This window comes from Clarias gariepinus, chromosome 25, assembly GCF_024256425.1.
Source record: "Clarias gariepinus isolate MV-2021 ecotype Netherlands chromosome 25, CGAR_prim_01v2, whole genome shotgun sequence".
In the NCBI taxonomy this organism is placed as follows: domain Eukaryota; kingdom Metazoa; phylum Chordata; class Actinopteri; order Siluriformes; family Clariidae; genus Clarias; species Clarias gariepinus.
Window position 1 is genome coordinate 16,496,752 of NC_071124.1, and position 23,847 is coordinate 16,520,598.

The 23,847-nt window shown below is 39.7% G+C and overlaps 1 protein-coding gene across 9 annotated transcripts in view; it reads right to left on the reverse strand.

Annotated features, from left to right (window-relative positions):
• The window catches only part of LOC128512845 (myomegalin-like), a 64,392-nt gene that overhangs the window by 11,943 nt on the left and 28,602 nt on the right, over nucleotides 1–23,847 (reverse strand). For 6 of the 9 annotated variants that reach the window (XM_053486298.1, XM_053486297.1, XM_053486294.1 and 3 more), the window contains exons 1-23: nucleotides 15,555–17,462; nucleotides 13,651–13,788; nucleotides 13,047–13,166; nucleotides 12,520–12,612; nucleotides 12,183–12,386; nucleotides 11,936–12,094; nucleotides 11,534–11,638; nucleotides 11,256–11,393; nucleotides 10,959–11,138; nucleotides 10,453–10,647; nucleotides 9,940–10,140; nucleotides 9,757–9,817; nucleotides 9,593–9,678; nucleotides 9,432–9,500; nucleotides 9,079–9,185; nucleotides 8,651–8,793; nucleotides 5,212–5,360; nucleotides 3,880–4,043; nucleotides 3,386–3,767; nucleotides 3,027–3,225; nucleotides 1,644–1,760; nucleotides 661–890; nucleotides 261–472 (exon numbers count right to left, since the gene is read on the reverse strand). In XM_053486298.1, the coding sequence (XP_053342273.1) occupies nucleotides 261–472; nucleotides 661–890; nucleotides 1,644–1,760; nucleotides 3,027–3,225; nucleotides 3,386–3,767; nucleotides 3,880–4,043; nucleotides 5,212–5,360; nucleotides 8,651–8,793; nucleotides 9,079–9,185; nucleotides 9,432–9,500; nucleotides 9,593–9,678; nucleotides 9,757–9,817; nucleotides 9,940–10,140; nucleotides 10,453–10,647; nucleotides 10,959–11,138; nucleotides 11,256–11,393; nucleotides 11,534–11,638; nucleotides 11,936–12,094; nucleotides 12,183–12,386; nucleotides 12,520–12,612; nucleotides 13,047–13,166; nucleotides 13,651–13,788; nucleotides 15,555–16,685 (4,583 nt within the window). In that variant the 5' untranslated portion in view covers nucleotides 16,686–17,462. Of the gene's footprint in view, nucleotides 1–260; nucleotides 473–660; nucleotides 891–1,643; nucleotides 1,761–3,026; nucleotides 3,226–3,385; nucleotides 3,768–3,879; nucleotides 4,044–5,211; nucleotides 5,361–8,650; nucleotides 8,794–9,078; nucleotides 9,186–9,431; nucleotides 9,501–9,592; nucleotides 9,679–9,756; nucleotides 9,818–9,939; nucleotides 10,141–10,452; nucleotides 10,648–10,958; nucleotides 11,139–11,255; nucleotides 11,394–11,533; nucleotides 11,639–11,935; nucleotides 12,095–12,182; nucleotides 12,387–12,519; nucleotides 12,613–13,046; nucleotides 13,167–13,650; nucleotides 13,789–15,554; nucleotides 17,463–22,821; nucleotides 22,876–23,847 lie in introns of those variants that run through there. The other 3 variants (XM_053486300.1, XM_053486293.1, XM_053486299.1) reach the window with 2 other exon arrangements.

Below are 23,847 nucleotides of genomic sequence, written 5' to 3' on the forward strand. Positions count from 1 at the left end.
AGTCAGATGAAGAACTGACAAAAAAAAAAATTTCACTTAAAACATTACAACAACCATATTATGAGAAGGCTACTCAATTATAAAAAGGGTTTTTAAAATGTATTTGGATTTGTGAAAGTATAAGAAAAGCAAGATATCCAATAACCTTGAAGACTGATTAATGATCTGAAAACCAGTCCATATTTAAGTATAAAAGCTAAGGTAAAGATCAAATGAGCATCATGTAACAGTATGAACTTTTTTCCATTTTTTTCCTTTACCCAGGCCATGTAGCACTCTTCCCTTCCTCTGTCCCTCTTTTTTCTTCCAGTTTGCTGGTGCGGAGTTGGTTCTCCAGTAATGCCACACGTGACACCAGCTCCTGCAGCTCTCTGTTGGACTTCGGGGGTCCAAGGGCTGGCCCATCCGAGTGCCAGCCCTCGTCATCCTCCAGACCACTGTGGGCAGGAGATTCTTGAAAGGCCCAGTTCACCTAGCAGAGAAGAAGGTCCAAGTATAGGAAAGACAATCTGAAAACCTTCACCCTTTGCCTGCTGATATAAATAGAGATCCTGGATGCATGTGACTGCCCATTAATTTATTTAGTTCTGTTTTTAAACCATGTTTTTTGCAGTATGTTTATAGTTTTCCTAGTGAACGATAAGTGAACATGGACTGTACCTTGCGTGGTGTGCGTTCAAGGCTGGAAGCGTAGTCAGAGGTAGCGGAGAGTGAGCGCACGCGGATTTGCAGTCCACGGATCACTTTGTGACAGCGGGAGAGCTGTGCACGGAGGTCCTGCACCAACAAGTCGTTTGGCTGGGAACTGTCACCATGCTGACGCCAAGAATTCCCGACACTGCCATATGACGGCCGGGAGAGAGAGTTGCACAGTTCCACATCATCAAGCTCTGCACGACACACAAACACATTCAGATTTTAGGTGCAAGAATATATTAAAGCAATATCACATAAAAAGGGAGTTCTGTTGTGCTTGGACTCACAGACAAAGACTGCACAGCCATGCTGATATTCAGCACAACAGCACGACCTTTTATACAACAGTTTCACAAACACTATTATAATTAGTTTCTTTATTTAACCAGTTAATTTGCTCCACTAACACAAATCCTACTGTGACTGGCAGAACTAATTAGCCTTGACTGGCAGAACTGGTCAATTAGTGTAATTACCAGGGGTGAAAGTATGTTTAACTTTTTACCACTACTATGTACCTAAAAGGTCTAGAGAATAAACCACAGAAGTAATAAAATGTCCTGAGAAAACTACAAGAATTATTTTTTATATTTATTATTTTATTTTATACTTATTCTGCTTTAGAATATAATCTAATCTTACAAATTCCGGGTTGAATTCTAAATACCATGCTATGGAAAGTTAGTGCTCAATGTAGGCTGTAAGTAGTGTCACAAGCTACTGTAATTAGCCGTGTAGTTCTCGTTAGTGCAATTTGAAATGCCTTAGAAGCAATTACTATGTGGAAAAAGTTAGTTATTATATTGTTATGTAGTAGTTGGTTGGATAGTTATAGTGGTATTTAAAGGTGCACTATTGGTGGATATCTGATTAAATGTCTTTAAGTGTGAATAATTATTATAATTCGTAGTTTTGTATGTTAGTCAGCTGAGCTCTCAATAGCATACCAGGACTACTTGTGTCTTCTCTCTCGGCCTCATTCTCACTGCGGCCGCTGGTCTCATAGCCCAGATCCTGCAGATCCACCTGCACCTGCTTACTGTCCTGCTGCACCGCACTCTCCGCTATGAGTAATAGAGAAGCAGAGACAAAAAAATATTTTATAATTATTCAGAACACAAGCCATATTTTCCTTTTGAGAAAAATTATAATCCAATACAGAAATTTGATTCCACAATGCTGCTTACAGAGAAACCTACCCAATTAGAATTGTTCCCACAATATAAACTTAAGGGGGACTAAAACACTTACTGGTATGAATTTTAATCCATATAAGAACACTTAAGTAAAAATTGGGCATACATTTATATTACTTTCTATGCTAATTTATTTACTGTTTTATAATTTATACCATTAACTGAATACTTTACAAAAAAAAAAAAGGGTTACAAGAACACATTTTGTTGTGAGCCCTCATTCATATTACAAAGCACTCCTGGTGGAATTTTCTTTCAAAAGCCAAAAAAAAAATAAAACATGTAGGCAATACTGGAAGAACTAGAAGAATACTAGGCTTAGGGACTTTTTTCGCATTCTTCTAAATACCCAATAGATCAATAGCTTGTAGATCCACTTTAAGCAGCACTAGTTTGAAGCGATCGTTTTTAAAACAAGCCTGAACTATCCACCCCTCCAATGCTGTGCTTGCTGTGATTCTGCTGAAATGCTTTTACGACAAAACATGGTGCTGGGGATTACAGCCAAACAACTCCACATTGATCTCATCTGTTCATAGGACATTGTTCCAAAAAAGCGTGTGGTTTGTTTCCTGAACCTCAGTTGTGCTTCCCATGTTCTTTTTAGATAGAATAGACATTCTCCTGGCAATCACAAATAAATCTTACTTATTTAGTCAAAAAATGTAGTTCTTTTTAGCGTTTTTTTTGTATTTCTTCTAGCACTCCTGTACACTGGCCTTGTCAGGGTCTGACCTTGGGGTGAATGTGCTGGGATGTCTAATACTGGGAAGCTTGGCAACTTTCATAATTGCTTTCCACTTGTGAATAATCTTTCTCTGTAGGGTTTCCAGATTGATATGCAGAAACGATTGCTTCGACTGGCAGCAGTAAAGGGGGATTTAGTGTTGCCCACATGTTTTTTTTGTGTCTTAATTTTTGTAAAATAAATAGTCAATCTGAAGGTGTATTTGCCTAATACTAAAACTCGCTATGAACAGATGATTTTTATGATGTTAGTATAGATGGGATACTAACTTTTACACATGACTGTATTTCTTTTGATAATTGGGTAAGGTTAGGTTAAGGTATAGGCATAGAATTAAATAGCTACAATACAAACTAATGTGTGTGTGTGTGTGTGTGCATACATACTCAGCAGTTCTCTGTACTCCTTGAGCTGGTCAGCCTGTGCATGTACAGTGGCCTCCGACACCATCAATCTCTCCTGAAGCTCTCGGCTTTCTTGGCGGCTCAGCGCCAGGTCACTACGAAGGCGCTCCGCTTGCTCACGTAGTCCTGCCTCGACATGCTGCCAGAACCCTGCAGAACCGCCACGTTCTCCCTCAGTCTCCTGCATCACACAAACACACACATTCAGCCTTGTCATTTCCCTAATCACAGAAATAATTTAGATAACTTAAATAAACATAGATTTACTGTAATAACAGTTATTAAACAGTTTTTGGTCTGTTATTAGACAGAATAAAAAAGCCATGACATTGATGGTTTACCTGTGCTTTAGATTCACTCTGAGCTTTATGAGTTAGTAGAACTCCAAGATCCAGAGAGTGAGGTCTGTTACATCTCCTCTTCACCGCTCCCTCTCTCAGAGTCACATTCGGGAGGCAACGCTTTCCCCTAGAGGCTCGAATGTCCTCCTCCACCTCCTCCCTCTCTTCTTCATCTTCTTCGTCCTCTTCTTCCTCAATGAGCATCTGAGTTAGTTGCTGGTCATGAGGATTCAGCCTGTCTGTTTCACTTTGCTCCCACCTTCTGCACTTCACAGATACATTACTTTCTGTTCCCAGTCCGCACCCGGATACGGAATCCTGTCTGGATCCAGACCCACTTCCATTCAATTCCAGCTCGTTGTTTTCCTCTTGCAGGTTTGATCTGATTGAGAAACACCTCACGTGAATTATACCGATTATTAGGTATTTATCAGTATTGTAAAACAAATTAAAGCAGTGTTTACAAAGTGAGAGAGTGTTTTGACTGGAATTACCTGCCCCGAGAGAGTGAGGAACAGCCAGCCTGACTGGACTGGCTTTTTCCTTCTCCTGTCTCTCTCTCTTCCTTCTTCTTTCGCTTCACTTCATCCTGACATCCTCCCCTCATGGCCTCCTGGGATATTCTCCTGCTCACTGGTCCTTCAGACACCCCAGCATTCTGCCACAAGGATACAGAGAACAAGATTCCACTCTCCATCTCTAAGTGCGCTCTAATTAAGCAAAAGATGGCCTGTTTAAAAACTTGTTCGGGTTTCGCCTAAACAAGTCTCGCAGCAAGATGTGCGGTCTTATTTATAATAGACATTCTCCTTCTTCACAACCTGACAGAGAAAAGAAATTTGGTCTACTTTAGCCATTCAGACTGATTTCCGTAAACAGTTCTTTTACAAGGAGTGAAGCTAACACTAGAATTACACAAGATGCAGAAGCACTGATACTTTTTTGAAGTAAATGATTGTATGGATTGTATTAGTAGCCCTGACACCTGCTACATGAACAGACAAGCATAATGTCATCCAATTAAACCACACCCCTTTTTTCATGGTGACATCACAGCATGTGAATTAACATCAGCATTACATTTACATTTACAGCAATAAAGACATACACTATATTTCTATTGCACAACAGCATTCAGTATTTGCTTGCCTGCCTTCATATGCATACAAATTTGAGTAACATCTCATTCTTAATCCACAGGGTTTAATATGATGTTGGCAACCTTTAGGATGAATTAGAGTGAAAACTGCAAGCTAGGCCCTCTCGTCCAACATCAGTGTCTGACCTCACAAATGCGCTTCTGGAAGAATGGTCAAACATTCCCATGAACACACTTCTAAACCTTGTGGAAATCCTTAGCAGAAAAGATGAAGCTTTTATAGTTACAAAGGGTGAGCCAACATCATATTAAACCCCATGCATTAGGAACAAAATAGAATAAAAAAAGTGTATTTCATTCTATTTCGTTCAAAAAAAACTTTCACTAGTTGCCCGTTAGACTCTAGAAACCATGTTCCAGGTTACTGCATTTTATTTAGTACCTACTATGCATTAATGAGTAACTAGATTGGGATTAATAGGAATGGTATGTAGCTATGAGTGTAAAAATGCCTGGAACCTGGAAGGGCTTGCTAACATTGTTCCACTTCCCTGGAATTAACAATATGAAATCAGTGAAGTTAAAAAAAAGTATTCGTTCAAAACACATCCAGTTTTTCAGATGTCAGAATAAGAATCAAAGTTTACAGGCTAGCTAGAAACACTAGAATTCTTTTACCAGATGTGAAGCACAAACACTGTTTTCACCAGGATATGTTTTTCTTTACCTCTGTGCTGGCCAGACTCTCAGTGTTCGGTTTAACGTCTTCTTCTATACTGTCAGTGAATTCTTCACTGCTGCTGCCGTCATCTTCATCTTCTTCATCAACATCATCATCATCATCGATCTCGTCCTCATCCTCATCTGTGCTGAACTCTAAAGACAAGAATGCAATTTAAAAATAAAGGAAGGAATTTCGTTGTTTTTTTTCCCTCCAGAAGTCCTTTCCTTTCAAATACTACAGTATGTCTGTTCTTCCTTCAACCTTCCCTCTTTTTGAATACCTCGTTCCTCAAGCCTCAAAATGACGAAGTTTTTGTTTACTCAATGCGTTTTCCGAAGGTTTTTCTTGTTTCCTTGGTCTTTTTTTGAACAAGACTAAAGTGGAAAAGTCTGTCAGGAAGCACTGAGCCAACTATCCCCAAGTCCTGCCCATGTCTTCCTCTCTCTCTCTCTCTCACACACACACAAACACCCTCCCTCTTCCTCTCTTAGGCACAGACAAGGCAAACAAATTGAAAAACAAGCTCGTCAGTTCATATTAAAAATAAAATAAAAAAGTTGCTTAGTGTAAATGTTCCTTGAAAGGATCCCTCAGCTATGAAACACATAAACACACATACAGAAAGTATGAGAGCAAGTTACATAAGTCCAAGACAAGTTATATAAGCCGGGATTCCATTTTAGGCCAGTAGCTTTAGCAGACTGAGTGAATCATTATAAACCGCTCCATTTTATGGACTCTTAACGAACTTGCCTGCATGGGTATTGGCTAAGAGGGAGAGATGTTTTCACGCTGACCTAAAAACTGGTCAGTTTTACTATATCTATGATATCATCTATGATATATCGTCACAAGAGGTTGTATAAAAGGGATTAGTCATGCCATTAGGATGATTTGATGTAAAAATAGGTCATAATGATCTCAACTGACAGTGCATTTGGTTCTCTAATTTATTTTGCTGTATTTTTTTTACAGAGTTACAACTGGGTTAAGTAATTAGTTTAGTCTAAGGGTGCAATATTTATACAGTGAAAACTACATTGGTCCATTATTTAGCCAAGATGTAGCCAATATACCATACACCAAGTTGCCATAACATTAAGACATTTCCTTTTTGTGGTCCAGTTGTGCCATTGGGTAGCTTTGGCCCCTTGGGGTGTGGAGGACCTTTAGCGGCGTGCTATGGTGTCTGGTAACAAGACAATAGTGGTTAGTGGTGTGGAAGGTAGCCTCCATTGATTGGACTTGTTTGCCTGGTGCATCGTGCGCATGCTAGACTGGATTGGGGTCTCGGGAGTTTGGAAGCTGGATCAACCGCCTTGGGCTCTTTATTTGGGCTGTGGTACACTAGGTGTTCTGGTGCCTTTCTATCATGGTCAGCATTGACTATTTTGGCAATGCTACATTGGCCTTTCTGTGGGATTTGACCAGACAGACTAGCCTTTGTTCCCAGGGGGCATGAGTGATCCTTGGGTGCCCTTGATGCTGTCACCAGTTTGCTGATGTATGATAATGATCATCGTTGTCAGTGGTCATAATGCTGTGGTTTTATATATAATATATATATGGATAGCTCTTGCAATGCCTCAGACCATGGCACTTTATAGTGAAGTCATTGTGTATGTGTGTGTGTGTGTGCGCGCGCACTGTATTATATGCTTATGCCACTGTGGGAACATTAACAAAGAAAACAGTGCAGTTTTTTAATTTATCTGAGTGCTAATATAGAAGTAAATGATGTTTTTTTTATTATGCATTTTTTTATATCCACCTTCACTGTGATGTAAGAAGCATGCAAACATTAGCATGCACAGTTAGCGGGTAGCATGCGTCCATGAACACTGGAGGACAATGCTTGAATTGATTAACAAATTAAAGTCATGTTTATGGATTGTGGGCCATTGGGCTATGTTAAAAATTATAAGATCAATAAATGAACGTGTAGATTTCTTATACTTACCTTGGGTGAAATCGCTCCATATGTGTTTGTTCTTTACTATGAATTATACCACAGCACTGTTGAATTCTGGGAATTGGATTGGTCAAAAGGTGCTGACTAATTTTCTGTAACAGTAGCCCTGACAGTAATGCCGACTGTAATTTAAATCTCATGTGTAAAATGAATGTGCTCTTTCTAATATACTATGATCCGTACAATAACGGCTAATTCAGGTGAACAGAATGGTGAATTTTGAATTGTTGATCCGGTGTTGTTTTCTCGGCTGAGATGTTTATTTTGCATGTTTTAAAAGAGTTTCAAGTGTCAGGTGCTTATACTGTAACAGTCAGAGGTACAATATGTGCAGGAGAATGTTTAGGACAAAGAGCACTGTATTTTTGTCTTTTTAACTCCAAGACAGATAAAAAAAATAAAAAAAATAAAAAAGAGAGAGAGAGAGGTTGGTGTTGTTATAAAACAATAAACTTAACTGTAACCTGATTTAAATTAAAAGCGGTCATACTTTGATAAATACAAACGATTCGCTTTTGGCAAAATGCTATGGTTTAAGAGGAATAAAAAACTTTGGGAATGGCAGTTATTGGAATTCCTATTACAGCACACCTTGTCATGTTTTATTCCTTAAATACCAACTATATGACTTACAATTCTAATGATTAAAGTTGTCAAAAAAAAAAAAGAAAATACAAAAACCAATTCTGACCATGTAAGCTGGTTTACATTTATTTCCTTTACTGTGATGTACATAAACATGACCTGCATTTGTTTGATCTTCTGTATATAAATCTACAAGTCAAAATCCCATTTGGCACCATGATTAAACAGCAGCAGTGACAAAGATTATTTTAAGCATAGGATACCATGCAGGATGCCACAACTACCAGTTAATCATTGCTACTAACCAGTTACTGCATTTTACATTTGCATATGTTATTCAAAAGGAGCAAATTAATATGACAATGAGGCAAAACCCACACTGAAAGCCCTAACCCAAGTTCAGGCAATAAGAACAATAATAACTTAGCGAACCAGGCGTAAAGCTCTAAAATATATATTAGGCATATCTGCGCTTATGTGCATAAATGATGAAAAACTGAAAAAAAAGAGAGAGAATGAGGCAGACTATGCAGATAGCAGCACTTTACAAGGGAACATGAAAACAACAACAGCAATACACAGCAATGGCAAAACGGACAAGAGCACCCCAAAATCATAAAATGCAAACACGTATAAAGAAATATGTATAAAACCTACACACACAATAGAAATAAACTAAAAAGTTCAATTTGTTTGCCTTGCCACTTTGTGTGTCCACAATAAACACACTGTTAGTACATTCTGCTGTTAGAAGAAGTGTTTGTTTTTTTGGGGGGTCAAATGTGCTTGTTTCAGGCCCACTCTTTCATGTAGCACTAAAAACATTGCCCCCTGCTGGCCCGGAGGCCTTTTGTAATGTACAGCCCAAACTCTGCTGTGGCCCACCTCCATAATCAGCGTGGGCCTTAGCTGCCCTGTCCAGTGCCAGAGCTGTGTCTCGGGTCCTGCTCAGGACCTCTTCCAGCTGCCCGCGCAGCGCCTGAACCGTGTCCAGTTCCATGTGCAGTACCTGTGTCTTCTTCGCACTGCTTAAGCAACAAAACATTATTAAAGATATTCATGCTAAATGCATTTCAAACTGCAAAGTAGTGTCTATGTACAATAGGAGACTGCATATGGTTATATATAATTTCCTTTTGGTTATATATTTTCATGCTAAATAAACAATATATTTAATGTAATGTGTGGTCTTTGGATCGCTGAAATACATGATGCAATAAAAGTTTGTTATAATTGTAACACATTAAATTTATTTACATTTGGAAATAAAAACTGACCTAGTCCTGTACCAGTGCTAAAACTGTACTATGTACCTGTCTCCTGTGGACTGCATGTGGTTCAGGTTTTGGTAGAGCTTCTTCTCAGATCTCAGAGCCTGGTTGAGCTGCTGGTACTCTGACACCAACTGCTCCAGAGCACTCTGTAGAGTCGAAGTCACATTAAATCACATGCTAGAGCAACAACATCATTTATCCTTATTCATAGACAACCATGCCAAAACCAATTTATAAAACAATTGCTGACTTTCTACTAGCTATAACTATTAATAAAAAAAATAACAATAATAATAATAATAAAATATCAGAATGCTTCAAATAGTGTCCATCAACTGAAAGACAATCATTATACTCAGTGTTACAAATGTGTCGTTATTCCCGTTGGCTACCTGGGGGTCAGTGATGATGCGATTTTCAGGCTTTTTGGTCAAAGCAGATCTTAAGTCCAAAAGCTCCCGCTGTGAACACAGAAGAGAGGGTGGTTAAACAGAGGGGAAAGTAACCAGTATTTTTAATTAACAGGGTGTGTGTGTGTGTGTGTGTACAGTACCTCCGTCTCTCTTTGTTTCCTCAGGGCGATTTGAAGCTCCTCTTTAACCGCCTGCATCTCCAGGTCTGAGCTGCCTTCCCCTGATCCTGTTCAAACCACAAACATACATACTGTACATTACTTGCTTTCATTCTTAACAAAAATGTAAACAAAAGTGACCATACTCAGTGTTGTTGTTGATGATCTGGAGGTTGCCTGTGCCTCTTCTTGGCTCTGCATCAGATCCTACACAACAAGTTCAATCACAGTGTGATGGTAAATGTGGTGGTGTGTATCTTTATATAATCAGCCATAGTCAATCATATAGTAATACTGTTATGGCTGATCAGCATGTGAACATCTCTTACTTGTATAAGGCTTTCTTTCTCTCTCAGTATACTCTGAAGTCTTTCCATCTCCATGGCCAGTGGAGCTCGTCTTTCTCTCTCCCGCTCCCTTTCCCGTGTCACTACACTCAACTCCTGTTCACGTGATGAGAGCTGCCTGCGCATCTCCTGTAGCTGCCCGGTCCGCTCTACTATCACCTGCCTCAACCTCTCGCCGCTCTCCTGAAGTATTGAAAGATCAGTCACACATTGGAATACTGTCAAAGCGAAACTGAACGATAGCAAAGAGGAAAATGCGAGAGAATCAATATAGGTGTGCCTGTATCCAATTACAGTGCCATACAACAGTCCAAACATTTCTATAGAGGCCAATTCTCTGTACCCATCAGTCACAGTAAAAGGGACATGGCCTCCTTTTCCTCAAAACGCAAAAAATAATAATAATAATTTACCAATCAAAAACACCCAAGCAAATCTCAGAAAGTGAGATATAACCGTATAATCGCTGTAGTTGTGTTCATTGTTTGGATTTACCTTTATGTACTGGTCTCTGGAGCTGATTGTATTGAGCAGGTCCTGGATCAGTGTGTGGTGCTCCTGAGTCTGCCTGCTGCGCTCAGACAGCACCTCTTGGAAAAGCCGCTCTTTTAGAGCAAGACGTGACTTCAGCTCCTCCACCACCTCATTAGGGCAGGGGGAAAGCTTAGCCATCAGCGCTGCCGTCAGGTCCTTTAATATGAATATGCACACGAAATTTAAAACCAAAAGTATTGTAATTCGAATAAATGATATGTTTCAGTTTTCTGAAAAATACAGTGTTCACATGACATAGGGCTACTACTTTGTATACGATGTTACAGTTATTAGAATTACAGTTTACACATTTGTTGGCACAGCTGTTCTTTTACACAAGGCTTATGATGTGTTACTGGTTGGACCAGTAAGGTAAAGCCAGGAAAAAAAACAGGTTTATCTGGTTTATTTCAAACATATCTTACACTCACTATGATAAATCAGCAGAATTGAGAATGTATGTGTACCTCTGTCTCTTTGCTGCGTGTGTGCAGTGTAGTGTGCAGCTGTGCGATGATGTTGTCTCTCTCACTCAAAGCAGCTATCTGTTTCTCATCGCACTGCTTTTTGAGCCACTGCAGCTTCCGACATGCATCCTGAGTCTGCTCCAACTCGAGCTCCTTACTGCGCATTAGACCGTCCAGACTCTGCGCTCATACACAAACACATATTAACCCTATATTTCTAATATTCCTAGCTGTGTCAGCATCTAAACTGTTGGGGGAAAAAAAAAGAAAAAAAAACAAAAAAAAAAACAGGCAGACCGTGATTGTCTCCTCGTTGTTGGTCAAAATACAGCGCAGTCTTTCGAGGTCTCGCTCCTTCTCCCGGATTGCTAATTGCAGCTTCCGCACCTCAGACTCCTTCTCCTCCAAGCAGCGGAACTTCTCATCTATAGAGCGCTAAGAAGGCACACAACACACACTTAGACGCACCATCTGTGCCATATATACAGAATGTACATAGGATCTGAGTGAAAAATATAACAAGACAAACACATACATACATAAATAGATGCTTATGTGCAGTGTAAATGCAATACCTCCAGAGCTTTGTCCCGGTCACGAATGCGACTCTTTAATTTCTCAACCAGGGTGTCTCGGGGGCGGCCGGTCTCAGCAGGCTGGTCCAGCAGCTCTGAGTACTCCTGCCATAGATACACAAACATTTTTAATGCTGTGGTATTGCTGTAGTTTAATTAAGGAGAAAAAAAAGGTTATGTGAAAGATACTTATGGGGTCATCTATTCATTTGTTTTTTTCTCTATACTGCTTATATATTGTTCAGGGTCTCAGGAGGCCTGAAGAAACCCACTAAGCACGCTAAAAACGTGCAACCTCAACGCACCAGACTCAATCAAACTCTCGACCCTGGAGGTGCAAGATCACAGGGCAGTTCGGCCTTGTTTGAACACTGGCTGAATTAAAGCAAAAAATCTGCTAACCTTCATCATTCTCTCCTTCTCCCTTAGTGAATACTGCAACTCTGAGATGATTTTGTCTTTGGCTAAAAGCTCAGCGTGTTTATCAGCCTCACTCTCCTTCAGCTGGGCTTCCTTCACCTGTAGCTCTGAACGCAGCTGCTGCACTGTGCTGCACAAATCCTGCAACACACACACATAGACATAAAGACAGTTATCATGCTGCTCTAAAGCATTTCTATATAGTCTTGTTAGTAATGTTGGTCCCTACCTGGTTGTACTTTTCGGTGGTCTCTCTGTGCTGCAGTGCCGCCTCGAGGTCACTGTGCAGACGGTCACGGGAATGTGCCAGGTCTTCAGCCACCCTCTGGTTCTGTCTCTGTGTACGCTGACTGGCCTCCAGCTCCAGCTGGCAGCAGAAAAGAGAGCTCTGGAGTGCCACCACCTCACCCTGCAGGTCACCTCCTTCTATAACCTAAAGGCAGAGAGAAGAGGTGAGGTTGAAAAATTTAATATAAATATCAGCTTATCTTTCTAACTTCTTTTTTTTATAAAAAAAAAGAAGTTAGAAAATAAATAAATAAAGAAAGAATTAGAAATACACTTACCTGTGAATGTTGAAGCTGATTGCGATGGGCCATTTCTCTGAGCTTACACAGGGTGGCATTCTGTCCTTCTATAACCTGGTATAACTCTTGTGTCTACACTCAAACACACACACACACACACATACACACACACACACACATACACACACACACAAAACGAATATGAAATTTACATCATGCTTTGCATTCTGATGATCATGCTTGTGCTAACGAGACAGGTTTGACTTGTACATTTTTATGCATTAGTCAGCTAAAGCGCATGTGAACTTTTCTGTATTAGGACATGCACCTGCAGAATTATTGGCACCCTTTAAGAAAATACAGTTTTTGTCTTTAAAAACTTCCTTTTCCTCTGGGAAGGCTTTCCGGGCTGTATTTTGAGATGGTATGGATTAGTCTTCATTCAGCTCTAAGAGCATTAGTGAGATCAGGCATTATTGTTTTCACACCTATTAGTTTATTTGTGAAGTCCAATTTAAATGTGAAATTTAACCTCAGAGCTTCCGCATGTGCGTGTGCATGTGTACCTCTGTCTCTTTAGTATTAAGACTTTCGGTGAGGGTCTGGATGGTCTTTTCCTGATTCTGAGCCGCCTGTCTGATAGAACGCAGTTCAGTCTCCATTCCACCCAGCTTCTCCTGCAGCTTCTGAAAGCAAAATCCAAAGTCAACATTTCAATATTGTAAATTCTTTAACTCAGTCCTGAAATATATATACAAAGATGGGTGACACATTAAAGAAAAAACCTAAAAACAATGAGCTGAAAAACACTGTGCACTGCATGACACAAAAAACATTACACACTTCGCCAAGCTCTGTAGGATTTATTCAAACTCTAATCCAGCCCAGGTGATCCCAATTTTTTCTAAATGTACCTTATTAATAGATCAATTATAGAAAGCAGAGTTGGAAACTGTCGAGGAAAACCACAAGCATTGGTCTAACTAAATAGATGTAAAACAAAAAATGGATCCGTGCATTCCGAATGTACATTAGAGAAATAATACAGCTCTGAATGCTTAACCCATACAGACATAAGATTATGCAGATCTTTCATAATGGTGGGTGTATTTTTCCAGCATGATTTCTCTTTTTTAGACTTTTAAAATGGTCAGTCCAATGTTTTAGTACCTTACTGCTGGTTTCACTATCCTGGATCTTATTCTGGAGCGACTGAACCTGTAGCTGAGCCTTCTGCAGTTCACCCACACACTGGCCAGCTGCAGATTCATACTGGTTCAGCTGAGACTGCTGCTCTTCAATCAGAGACTGCAACAAAGACACATACACACACCCATTACACCACACCACTCATACAGCCTTTATTGATGCAGCTGTTCTCTGCTAACCCACATTTAAATACATACATACAGAGTGCTGCCCTTCTCTACAAATGTAAGATTGAACCGGGTTCTAGTGCATAACTCACTCCTATAAAAGCCTCAGTTATTCTCTATATAGCAACAAACCTGATCAGACTCTGAATCTGTGTGCTTACTTGCATGTGCGTGTGTCTGTGTGTGTTTTGCCTCCAGCAGTCTGTGAGACAATTAGGTCAGTGGTGATGCCACTTCCGCCACTTTAACCTATTTAAATAAAAGTGCCCTAGCTTGGGCTGAACAACTGCAAAAAGGGCAAAGAGCACCGTAAAATGGAGGATGAGAGCTAGCTTTATTCACCACTGAAGGACAGAGAGCTTCCTGAGGTGCAAATCAGAGTTGCCACTTCCTGCTTCTATAACTTCCTAGTCATTCAAGTCATGACAGTGTTAATATTACTTATTTTACACTAGACGGTGATAGTGTAATTAAAACAAAGAAAAAACGCTAAGTTCCATTTTTTTCAAAACCTCAACATTTTTCATTTTCCTTACTTCAATGCTTCAGATTCAACTCATCTTCAATCAAACATCTTCAAAATAAGGTCTACTTGGAAGCCACATTGACAACCTGTATGAAGCCCGATCTTTCCACTACACTTCCTTCTTTATCTACAGAGGAAGCATCAGCTCTAATTTGTCAGTAACAGTTAGGTAGATTTACACACCCAATAAAGTGTGATTGATGATGTATTGATGAAGGCATCCTCAGGGGGCCCGCAAGCTACGTACTGTACACCGTCCTTAATGGCAGCTAAATAGATTTTAACACTCATTGCGTAACGCAATAAATCTTTCTTACACCATACGTTTGTTAATGTAGCGTTGCCTGGCCTGACGACCAGCCAATCAGACGTGAAGGTAAATAAGTGAATCTTTATCTTATTTTATCACATATACCTTACAACACAGTTAAATTATTGTTCTGCATGTCCCAGTGAGAAATCTGGGGTAAGGGCACGATAGGATTAAAGGCCTTGCTCCAGGGCTCAACAATGGCAACTTGACAGTGCTGAGGCTTGAATCCCTGACCTTCCGATCAGTAACCCAGAGCTTCAAACGTTTGAGCCACCACTGCCCTATAACATGAATATTAGCACTATTCTGTATATAACATGTAAATGTTTTTCCCTAGTCAACCTGAAAGCCAGTACTTTGACAAAGTGCTATGACAAAATATTTGCCATGTTGTGTTATTATTAAAAATGTGTATATTATTCCAATGATTAAGATTTTCAACCCTTTTCTTTAATACAAAAAATGTAAAGTAAATAAAAACATAAATTAACAAATAAAAGTTTACTAAGAGTAAATACTTTTGACTATATTACTTTTAAAAATAAAAAAGGTTTTCGTGAAAATGTAATTAATAAAGTATAATTGTTGTAGTTTTTTGGTGTTATATGACGAGATATCTTGAGCTTTCACTATCAGAATTCAACAAGTACCCCTTACCTTTCTTTATATATGAATGTAAACTTGTCTGTAGTAGATTCACATTTGCTACCATACAAGATTATAATCTTCATTGTTATGTACCCTAATACAGGTCTTTAATTATCATATCTCTCTGATTTTTATCTAATCCTGTATTTATGGGTCATTTAGGTATCCAAAGAAAGACAAGCGTTCTTCATGAACCAAGTCACCACTTCACCTTCTTTTCAACTTTCTTTAAGCAGAAAGGCAAGTACTCCGCATATACATCATTCCACATCGCCTCCAAATCAACCAACTCCATCGCCAAGCTCAGCCGAATTCTTGGTGGTCCTGGCATCTCCGTGGGGGACCTCGGGGGTTGTTCTGGGTTGCCTAGCTTAATATCTGCATCCACACACCCAGATTTGATTAAAACAGGCAGTCTACTTCCATGAGGAACACGTATAGGTTTGTACACAAAGTTCTGAACCAAACACAGAGCTAGCCGCAGTTTGCTGGCTGCATTCGCATTGTCTAGATTGCGTTCCAAGTGCTGCTCTAAGACAGAGTCCCAGTTCTGCTCTTCCCTCCCATCTCCAATGGGGGGTGCTGCGCCCATGGTAGATGTAAGGGACTCTGCTGAGTTGCTAGAGCTGGGCCTCCCTCCCAAAGTCTTGTCACTGTCAGATGATGCCCTTGCTGTTTTCTGACTATCCGGAACAAGAGTTGTCGATGCCGTCGTTGTTAATGTACTCTCCGAGTAGCGTGTGGAAGGGCCGCAGGAAGTGCTACGTGCCAACTTCCTGGGTACTTTGCACACCGCCTCATAGTCCGAGTCAGGTACACGGAGCGAGCTACATCCTCTGCATCTTCTTGACCGGTGCCAGAGCGAGGACATGTCCGACCCATGACACTGTGGATTATGGGTACACTCCAAGGTCTGCTCCTCGTCCTCTGCCCACGACTCGTAAACTGAATACATTAAGTCCTCCTCAACCAGAGCACAGTACTTGGCATCATGTAGGCTCGACATATCCACCATGCAGCCCTTCTCCCCAGACGCCGCGTCTTTGTTGTGCTTGTGATACATCCCGCTGATGCACTGTCGCAGGCGGTGTTTCTCCAACAGAAGCTTGTGCAATCGCTCTATGGAAAGAGCCTCCACACGTGCAACCACGGTGTCAAAGCGATACATACGCTCAAGCATGAAGGCACACTTGCTGCAGATGAACTCTCCGCGGCCATCCCGGCGCAGCTCGTGGCCCAGAGCGTGAGCCAGCAGCACCTGTAGCTTGGCTGCTGGGTGGAAGATCCAGCGGCGCTGGTTTCCGCATAGCTCACGGGCGCAAATCCGGCACACCTCCTTCATGGTGGTTTGGAAGGATCTGAGGCTTTCCAGGATGAAACTTCAGAACTAATACATAGTCTGCTGAATAATTAATGTGCTTGCCAAAAATAACACAGAGGCTATCATGACATATGATGAAATAGTAGATGCATTTGATGAAGTTTTGAGATCAGTCTTTGAGTCCGATTAAATGTTTCTAAAAATCTGTAGAAGGGCAGGACAGAAATGGGAGAAGGGGATAAACAGGTACTTAAATAGGGTTAATGAATTAGGGTGAATGATGAATATTCAGAGCAGGTGTTGGAGGAGTTCACCTTATCATAAATAAAGTCTGTGTTAAGCAGGCCACGCTGCAGCCTTGTACAGTATATCCGGAAAATGAAGGTCGATGTACCGGTATGGTACTGGTACTGTACAGGAAGACATGTTGAGCAGAAATACCCCGTTTAGACTTCTTGTCCTACGTAAATCCTAGTGTAACAAAAACTGAAGGCGTTTTCGGAGCCATTTTGTGGGTAAAGACGCCGGTTTGTATTTCTTTTCCTCCTCTCACAGCTATGAGGCTTCATCATATTCCTTTCTCACATCCTCCGTCATTGCCGTGTCAGCTGTTTAACACAGGTAGCAGCGGGATTCACTCCTTCATGGCTTCGTTCCGTCTCTCCATCCTCCTTCGCTTAGCTTAGCTTTCCGGTTGTGATTTTAATAGCAACAGCCGCGGTGCGGAGAGTCCTCTCTTAACAGATAAAGCGCCTCACAGCATTGATGTAACCGTGCCGTTGGTAGTCGAGGCTCGCGACCAGAGATAGAGGACGTACCATTTCCCTAAACGTAGGTTGTACCATTTGTCGCAACGCGCTCTAATTATAAATAATTCACTCAATATTTAAAATGTTTCGCATTATGGTTGTTCTTCGAGAGTACAAATAAACGATAGAGTTATGAAAAAAATGTTAAAATCATGTATGGGCAAATGATGTAGCTTAAGAGCGCGCCGCTTCTACCTCTGCAGTCGGATTTGGACTCGCCCACGCAGGCTTTACAAAGCCGCAATGTGTTAGCGAGCAGGTGAAATGTCGCGCGCGCTTTACCTGATCGTGCATCACGTTGTCCCCCCCGGCAGCGTCATATGAAGTCACGTGGTTACGACCAGGAAAAAAAACCCATGCTCGTACATTTTATATAATGTGGACAAAATTATTTCAAAGACGTTGTATCCGAGCGAATATACTGTACACACATCGTTTTTAACTATAACAGTTTCCACTCTTCTAGGGTGGAACACAAGATTTTAGTGTGTTTATGTGGGAATTCGTGCCCATTCATTCTGTAGAGCATTTATGAGGTCAGACACTGATGTTGGACGAGAAGGCCTGGCTCACAATCTCTGTTCCGGTACATTCCGATGGTGCTGGATGGGGTTGAGGTCAGGGCTTTGTGTGGGCCAGTCAAGTTTTTATAAACCAAACTCATCAAACCATGTCTTTATACTCCTTGCTTTGTCCAGTGGTGCACAGTCATAAACAGAAAAGGGCCTTCCATAAACTGTTGCCACAAAGTTGGAAGCTTAGCATTGTCCAAGATGTCTTAGTATGCTGAAGCATAAAGATCGGTCTTCACTGGGGATACGCGCCCTGATTGAAAGACCTGAATTCAATAATTAACAGGTTAGGCCAAATACTATATAGTGTATATCCAGTGTATATCCATCCATCCATCCATCTAGGAACCTCTGTATCCCAACTAGGGGCTGTGGAGGCCAATGGTGACCATTATATTTATTCCCATTTTACGACCATCACTGGCTCTCTGGATCTCTCAACATTCAAACGCGCATTCACATACTACGGGCAATTTGGGGACATTCAAACCTGAAGAAAATGATGCAGCGGTACTTGAGAGTCCTTTAGTCTGCCCTGTGTTTTTATCTCCTGATCTGTATCCTCTGTTCAAACAAATGAGGTTTGAAACTAATGCACCGCACTCTTGATTTCATAAATAGCGTCCTAACACATTAGAGATACCTGCCTCTATATGATTATTATCATCTTAAGCTAAATAATACTTTAGAAAAAAATGCGATTTATATAAGAAAGCAATGAGGGAAAATTTTGGCAGTACTATGGCAGTACCCAGCTTTGCAATGAGGTCATTCTTTCTCGGGCCTCACTTGAACAGATTTCTGTAAAAAAAAATACAATGCTGGATCTGTAACCTTACTGCCATGTTCTGTGCTGCTGTGGTTTGTGAAAACATTCTTGCTTAAAAAGAAAGCACACACACACACAAAACAGTGCTGTATACCTTAAACAACACCTAAATATGAATTTAAGAGCCATGCAGACATCCACATGGTGCAACAACAACAACACACACATAGAGTACACATCCCTACATGCTTATCTAAATCTCCCTCATGGTGGTGGTCACAAGAGAGTCATCTATCTCTTGAAAGGTCACATCTTTACTGAGAATAACGACCAGCATGTAGGGTTAAACAAACATAAAAAAAAAATCTGATAATAAGATACTGTATTAGAGTTGGAAATAGTAAATATGCCCTGTTGCCATGCCGTGTATGTTTTGCAGAACGCAAACACGTACTGTAAATACTCAGTCTCCAGAGTACCCCGTGCCCCCAAGAGTTTCACTTCCTGTGACTACCAACACCCATAGCTCACTAGCTCATCTAGTCTTTGCATGCTTTTCTTAAGCATGACTTATTTTAGACCTATTTGTCATAGTTAAAAGAAGGTCTTATCTAAAGCGATTTGCATTTTAACTATACAAAATATCAGGGTAAATCTATCAGGATGCATGGCCTAAAAGACTAGACACAAATGCTAGTCCGGTCAGATTTGAATATAATTTTTAATTTCCCCATAAGGATGAATAAAGTATTTATTTATCTCTATCTATCTAAAAAGGGAACCATTTAAACGTTGCATGACGACTTACAGTACATGTAAGAAAGTCTATGAACAAATGCCGTATCAAGAACAACAAATGCCTAAGTAGGTCTTTACATCTTAAGTTCAAAAAGTAGCACCTTTTTCAAAAAAAGTCTTTAATGTAACATTATCCCCTTTGTATCTAAAGTAGCTTCTGGGTTAGACCTTAACTGTGCTGTCATACTGTATCTTTAGTTAAAGTGGTTTTAAATATATTACTGTAATAATAATTAACTTCTAGCATTTTAGATGCCGTAAAAAGACAGGTAAGAAGTCAGTCTATAAATATTCTTTTCAACACTTACATACAGAAAACGTAGTTAATAATATGGTACATTAAAAATAAATATCATAAAAAATGAGACATTCGGTTTAATCAGCTATGCACAGAGAGAGAGAGAGAGAGAAAGCGAGAGAGAGAGAGAGATTTAAACACAAGCCAACAAAATAATTTTAAAACAATAACATTATGTTGGCAATATTGCATGGTATTTAAGTCTATCAAAGCCACCAAGTTTAACCATGTTCCCGTTTTAGTTTCTAGTGTAAGAAAAAAGAACAAAGAAAAAAAAAACCTTTAGGGCACTGTCTGTCTATGTCTTTGCAAACAGATCATGTTTCATCCACCATTTTTAATACCTTTAGTTGTGGCAGATTTTCCACAAAGGTCTTATTGTTGTGTAATGACTGAACATATCATTAGCCGGCGTATTGAATCTGCAGGTTACTTGATTTTACAGTCAAATCTGACCACACGCAAACCTCAAAGTTAAGCAAAAGTGGAAAGACTTTAATATTTGAAAGGGTTAATGGACCTAAATCAGTGTAATGTATATATTCTGCATCAATAACAACGACTGGCCTAAGTTCCACCTCAGCACTTCTTGCTTAACCTCTCACAGTACAAAGTCTTACAGTACAGTATATCCTTACAATGCATTATGTTGTTGCATCTAATGGTTAAAATAAATGCAAAAAGCAGAATAAACCACTGGGCCAGTGGTAGCTTAGTGGGTTAAGGCTCAGAGGTACTTATCAGAAGGTCAATATTTTGAGATCCACCAAGATACACTGGAGCTCTGGACAGCGCTCTGATCCAAGCCTTCTAACTGGAATATGTGAAGAAAAGAATTTCACTGTGCAGTAATGTATATGTGATATATGTCACAAATAAAACCTTAAATGAGCTAAAATGTGAGTGTCTGATAGAGCCCGAGTGAGTGAATGTGAATGAGTGAGGCAGCTGCTTTGAAGTCGGACAGCAATCTGAGATGGGTAATTCCTACCATCTCCAGCGTTTGCATATTCCGCTGTGCTGGTTTACAAGTCAAACAGTGCCTGGAGGCAGCATGTACTCGTGCCTTCTCAGAAACACGTCAAACACATACTGTACACTAGTCACCTTCCCGTCTTGTGTAGCCAAGCGGCAGCTGCACAGTCCTGGGTCACTTCCCAACAGGATCATATCTCAGCTGCTCCTATCATAAAGAGTGTATAACCCCAAACACACATCTCTTCCCCTTCAACTTTGTAACACAGGACAAATAAACTCTTTAAGGAAATACGAAACAAATAAAGGAATAAACTTGAATGTATTCTGACTATACATTTCATCCGCATTGTTCTCCTCTATTACTGCAAATATAGGCTTAAAAGTTACCACACACCCGCTATTACTCTCTGAGCAGTGGTGTTTATGAAGCTTCATGATAATCCATAAAGCACTCCACCCCTGATGTAATATCACTGACACAAGGCTGAGGGTTACCAAAGCTGAGACTGGAAATGGCCTGTTATCCGGCAAGATTTACAGACACTAGTGTCTCAAGACACAAGACATGGTGGCAAAAAGCAACATAGGAAATAAATAAAAATGTAGCAATATAGCAATATAACACATAGTGAAATTATAGTAAATAGTAGGGTCCAGTAATTAGGAAAAACATTTCCGAATGAAAGAAAATAAAAGAAAATAATCAACAATGCACGGAAATGAAGTAACATATATAACAGCCTGTTTATTTAAGTGTTTTATTCCGCTTATAAAACAGCAATTTTTTTTATTTATCAAAGAACAACCCACTAAAGGTTTTATCAATTTACAGTAACATTTACTTCATATATATCTATATATATAAAATAATCTCAATATGTAAAAGCAATATGTTTTCCTTTTCATCCTTAATTTATTTTTTTTAATAATACCATTTACCGTATATGAATATACGATGACTCTTTTTCATTTTTGTATTCTTTATTTAATAATAGATGCACTTTGTAATTTAAGACTAATCGTATATTCATTCATCTTCTACACTGCTTATCCCTATCTTCTAGCTCAATAAATCATCACCAAGGCATGGCCTGCATAAACAAATTATCTGGAAGTGACCCAAAATGACTGGAACTATATGCAAACTCTATTTATGACTATATCCATTAGTACATTGAATGAAAAACAGTATGCTGTTATGCACTGGCCATGTCATATCAAGCTCTTTTAGCTCCTTATCTCACAGAAAGGGAGATCACGCCTGTCTTCATTTTATTAAACACAAGCCGTCATGTGCTCTATGTTGCATTTGTGTGAAAAGGCCATGAACTCTGAATGAAGACGAGAATAATTCATTGTTTCGATTTCTCTTTGAAGCTCTCTGTAAATCTTAATCCCCCACTAGAGGGCAAGCTTTGATCATCATGGAGATTAACCAAAGAACTGAGACGCATACAGTATAATCAAAGCTTATCTAGTCGAAATCAAGAAACCAGATCAAGATCAACTGTAATTAACTTTCATAAAGGGTCTTATGAGACTTATTATATGTGTCTGGGCGAGTAGTTTTTAATCATCGTTACCCGGAGAAAGTGTTTAGTGATCACTAGCTTTTTATCTTCTCTTGGTCATCCAACAAACTAAGGAAAACAAACTAAGGAAAAAAAGGATACCGGATATGGCTGTTCTGTCTATTACTCCAGAATTTCACTTGTTTGTACTGATGATTATGCAGTTAACTGGGCCAATTAGTTAGCCATGATTTATATGACATTTCGGCAGCTACTCCATAATCTTTAAGTCAATTCATGTTCAACAATGACATGCATTCTTTATTTTTGAACATAAGTTCAAAATACTTCCAGTAGATTGCTCTGAGTTTGTGTACACAAATAGGCTTTACATTTACTGAGACCAATACAGTGAGTCCTACCTGCATCTCCTGTTGGACACGCAGCCTCTCACGACCCAGCTCCTCCTGATAAAACTGTAACGATGAAGATCTAATTACTCTCATGCTCAATGTCATATACAATTTATGTGTACCTAAAATCATTTGAAGTTTTTTGAAGTTTATTTTGTGCTTTGGATAACTGCACAAGTCATTTATTCGCTTATAATGTTTGAGAGGCAACGCTTCACATTCAAAATAAGTTCCACAGTATGCGACGTTCCAAGAGATCCTGTACAACTGATACAAATGAGTAATTCGGCAGCTGCTGATGTGTCAGCGGAAAACTGAGAGTTCTAGTCCTATGATATGTAACATCAATCATACAATGAAAAGTGAGAGACTTGACCTAATTATCACCTTTACATCTTGTCAGTCGGTTACTTACAGAATCCAGTTCTTTGCATTACAGTGTTAAAGGGCAGCATTTCTGCCAAATTCTGTTATGTCGATATCAATGGCTCTAAGAAAAAGCCACTAAGTAGCTGCTAATTCATGGTCATAATTCAAATATTTTGTTTATTATTATTATGGCTCTTTTTACCTTTTATATTATTGAGACAGTGTAGCAGGTAAGAGGTGTGTTTCACAGCGATGCAGATAATAACAAAAATTCAAGATTCAAATTTGCATAATGATTTGGTCTTTAAAGAGGACCTACAATGCAAAATTAAAATTTTTAGTCATTTGTAGCATCTCCATTGAGCATCTACAAACAAACACCTGAAAAGAAAAAAACCCGGCTTTTATCTTCTTTCCATTTTTGTATTGCCCATGGCTTATACTATTACAGTTTTTTCTAATGTGACCTCATATAAGAAGAGCTCCTCCCCTGACTTGCTCAGCTCTGTGGGTCGGCAGCAGCTTGATAACTCAGACGCGAAAATAATGATTTTAAAGGAGCATTGAAATAAAGAGAGTTTAAAGAATGAAAAAATATCATCATGAAGAGTATGATCTGGGCACTGTCGCCTTGCACTTCCAGGGTCTGGGTTTGATCCCTGGCTA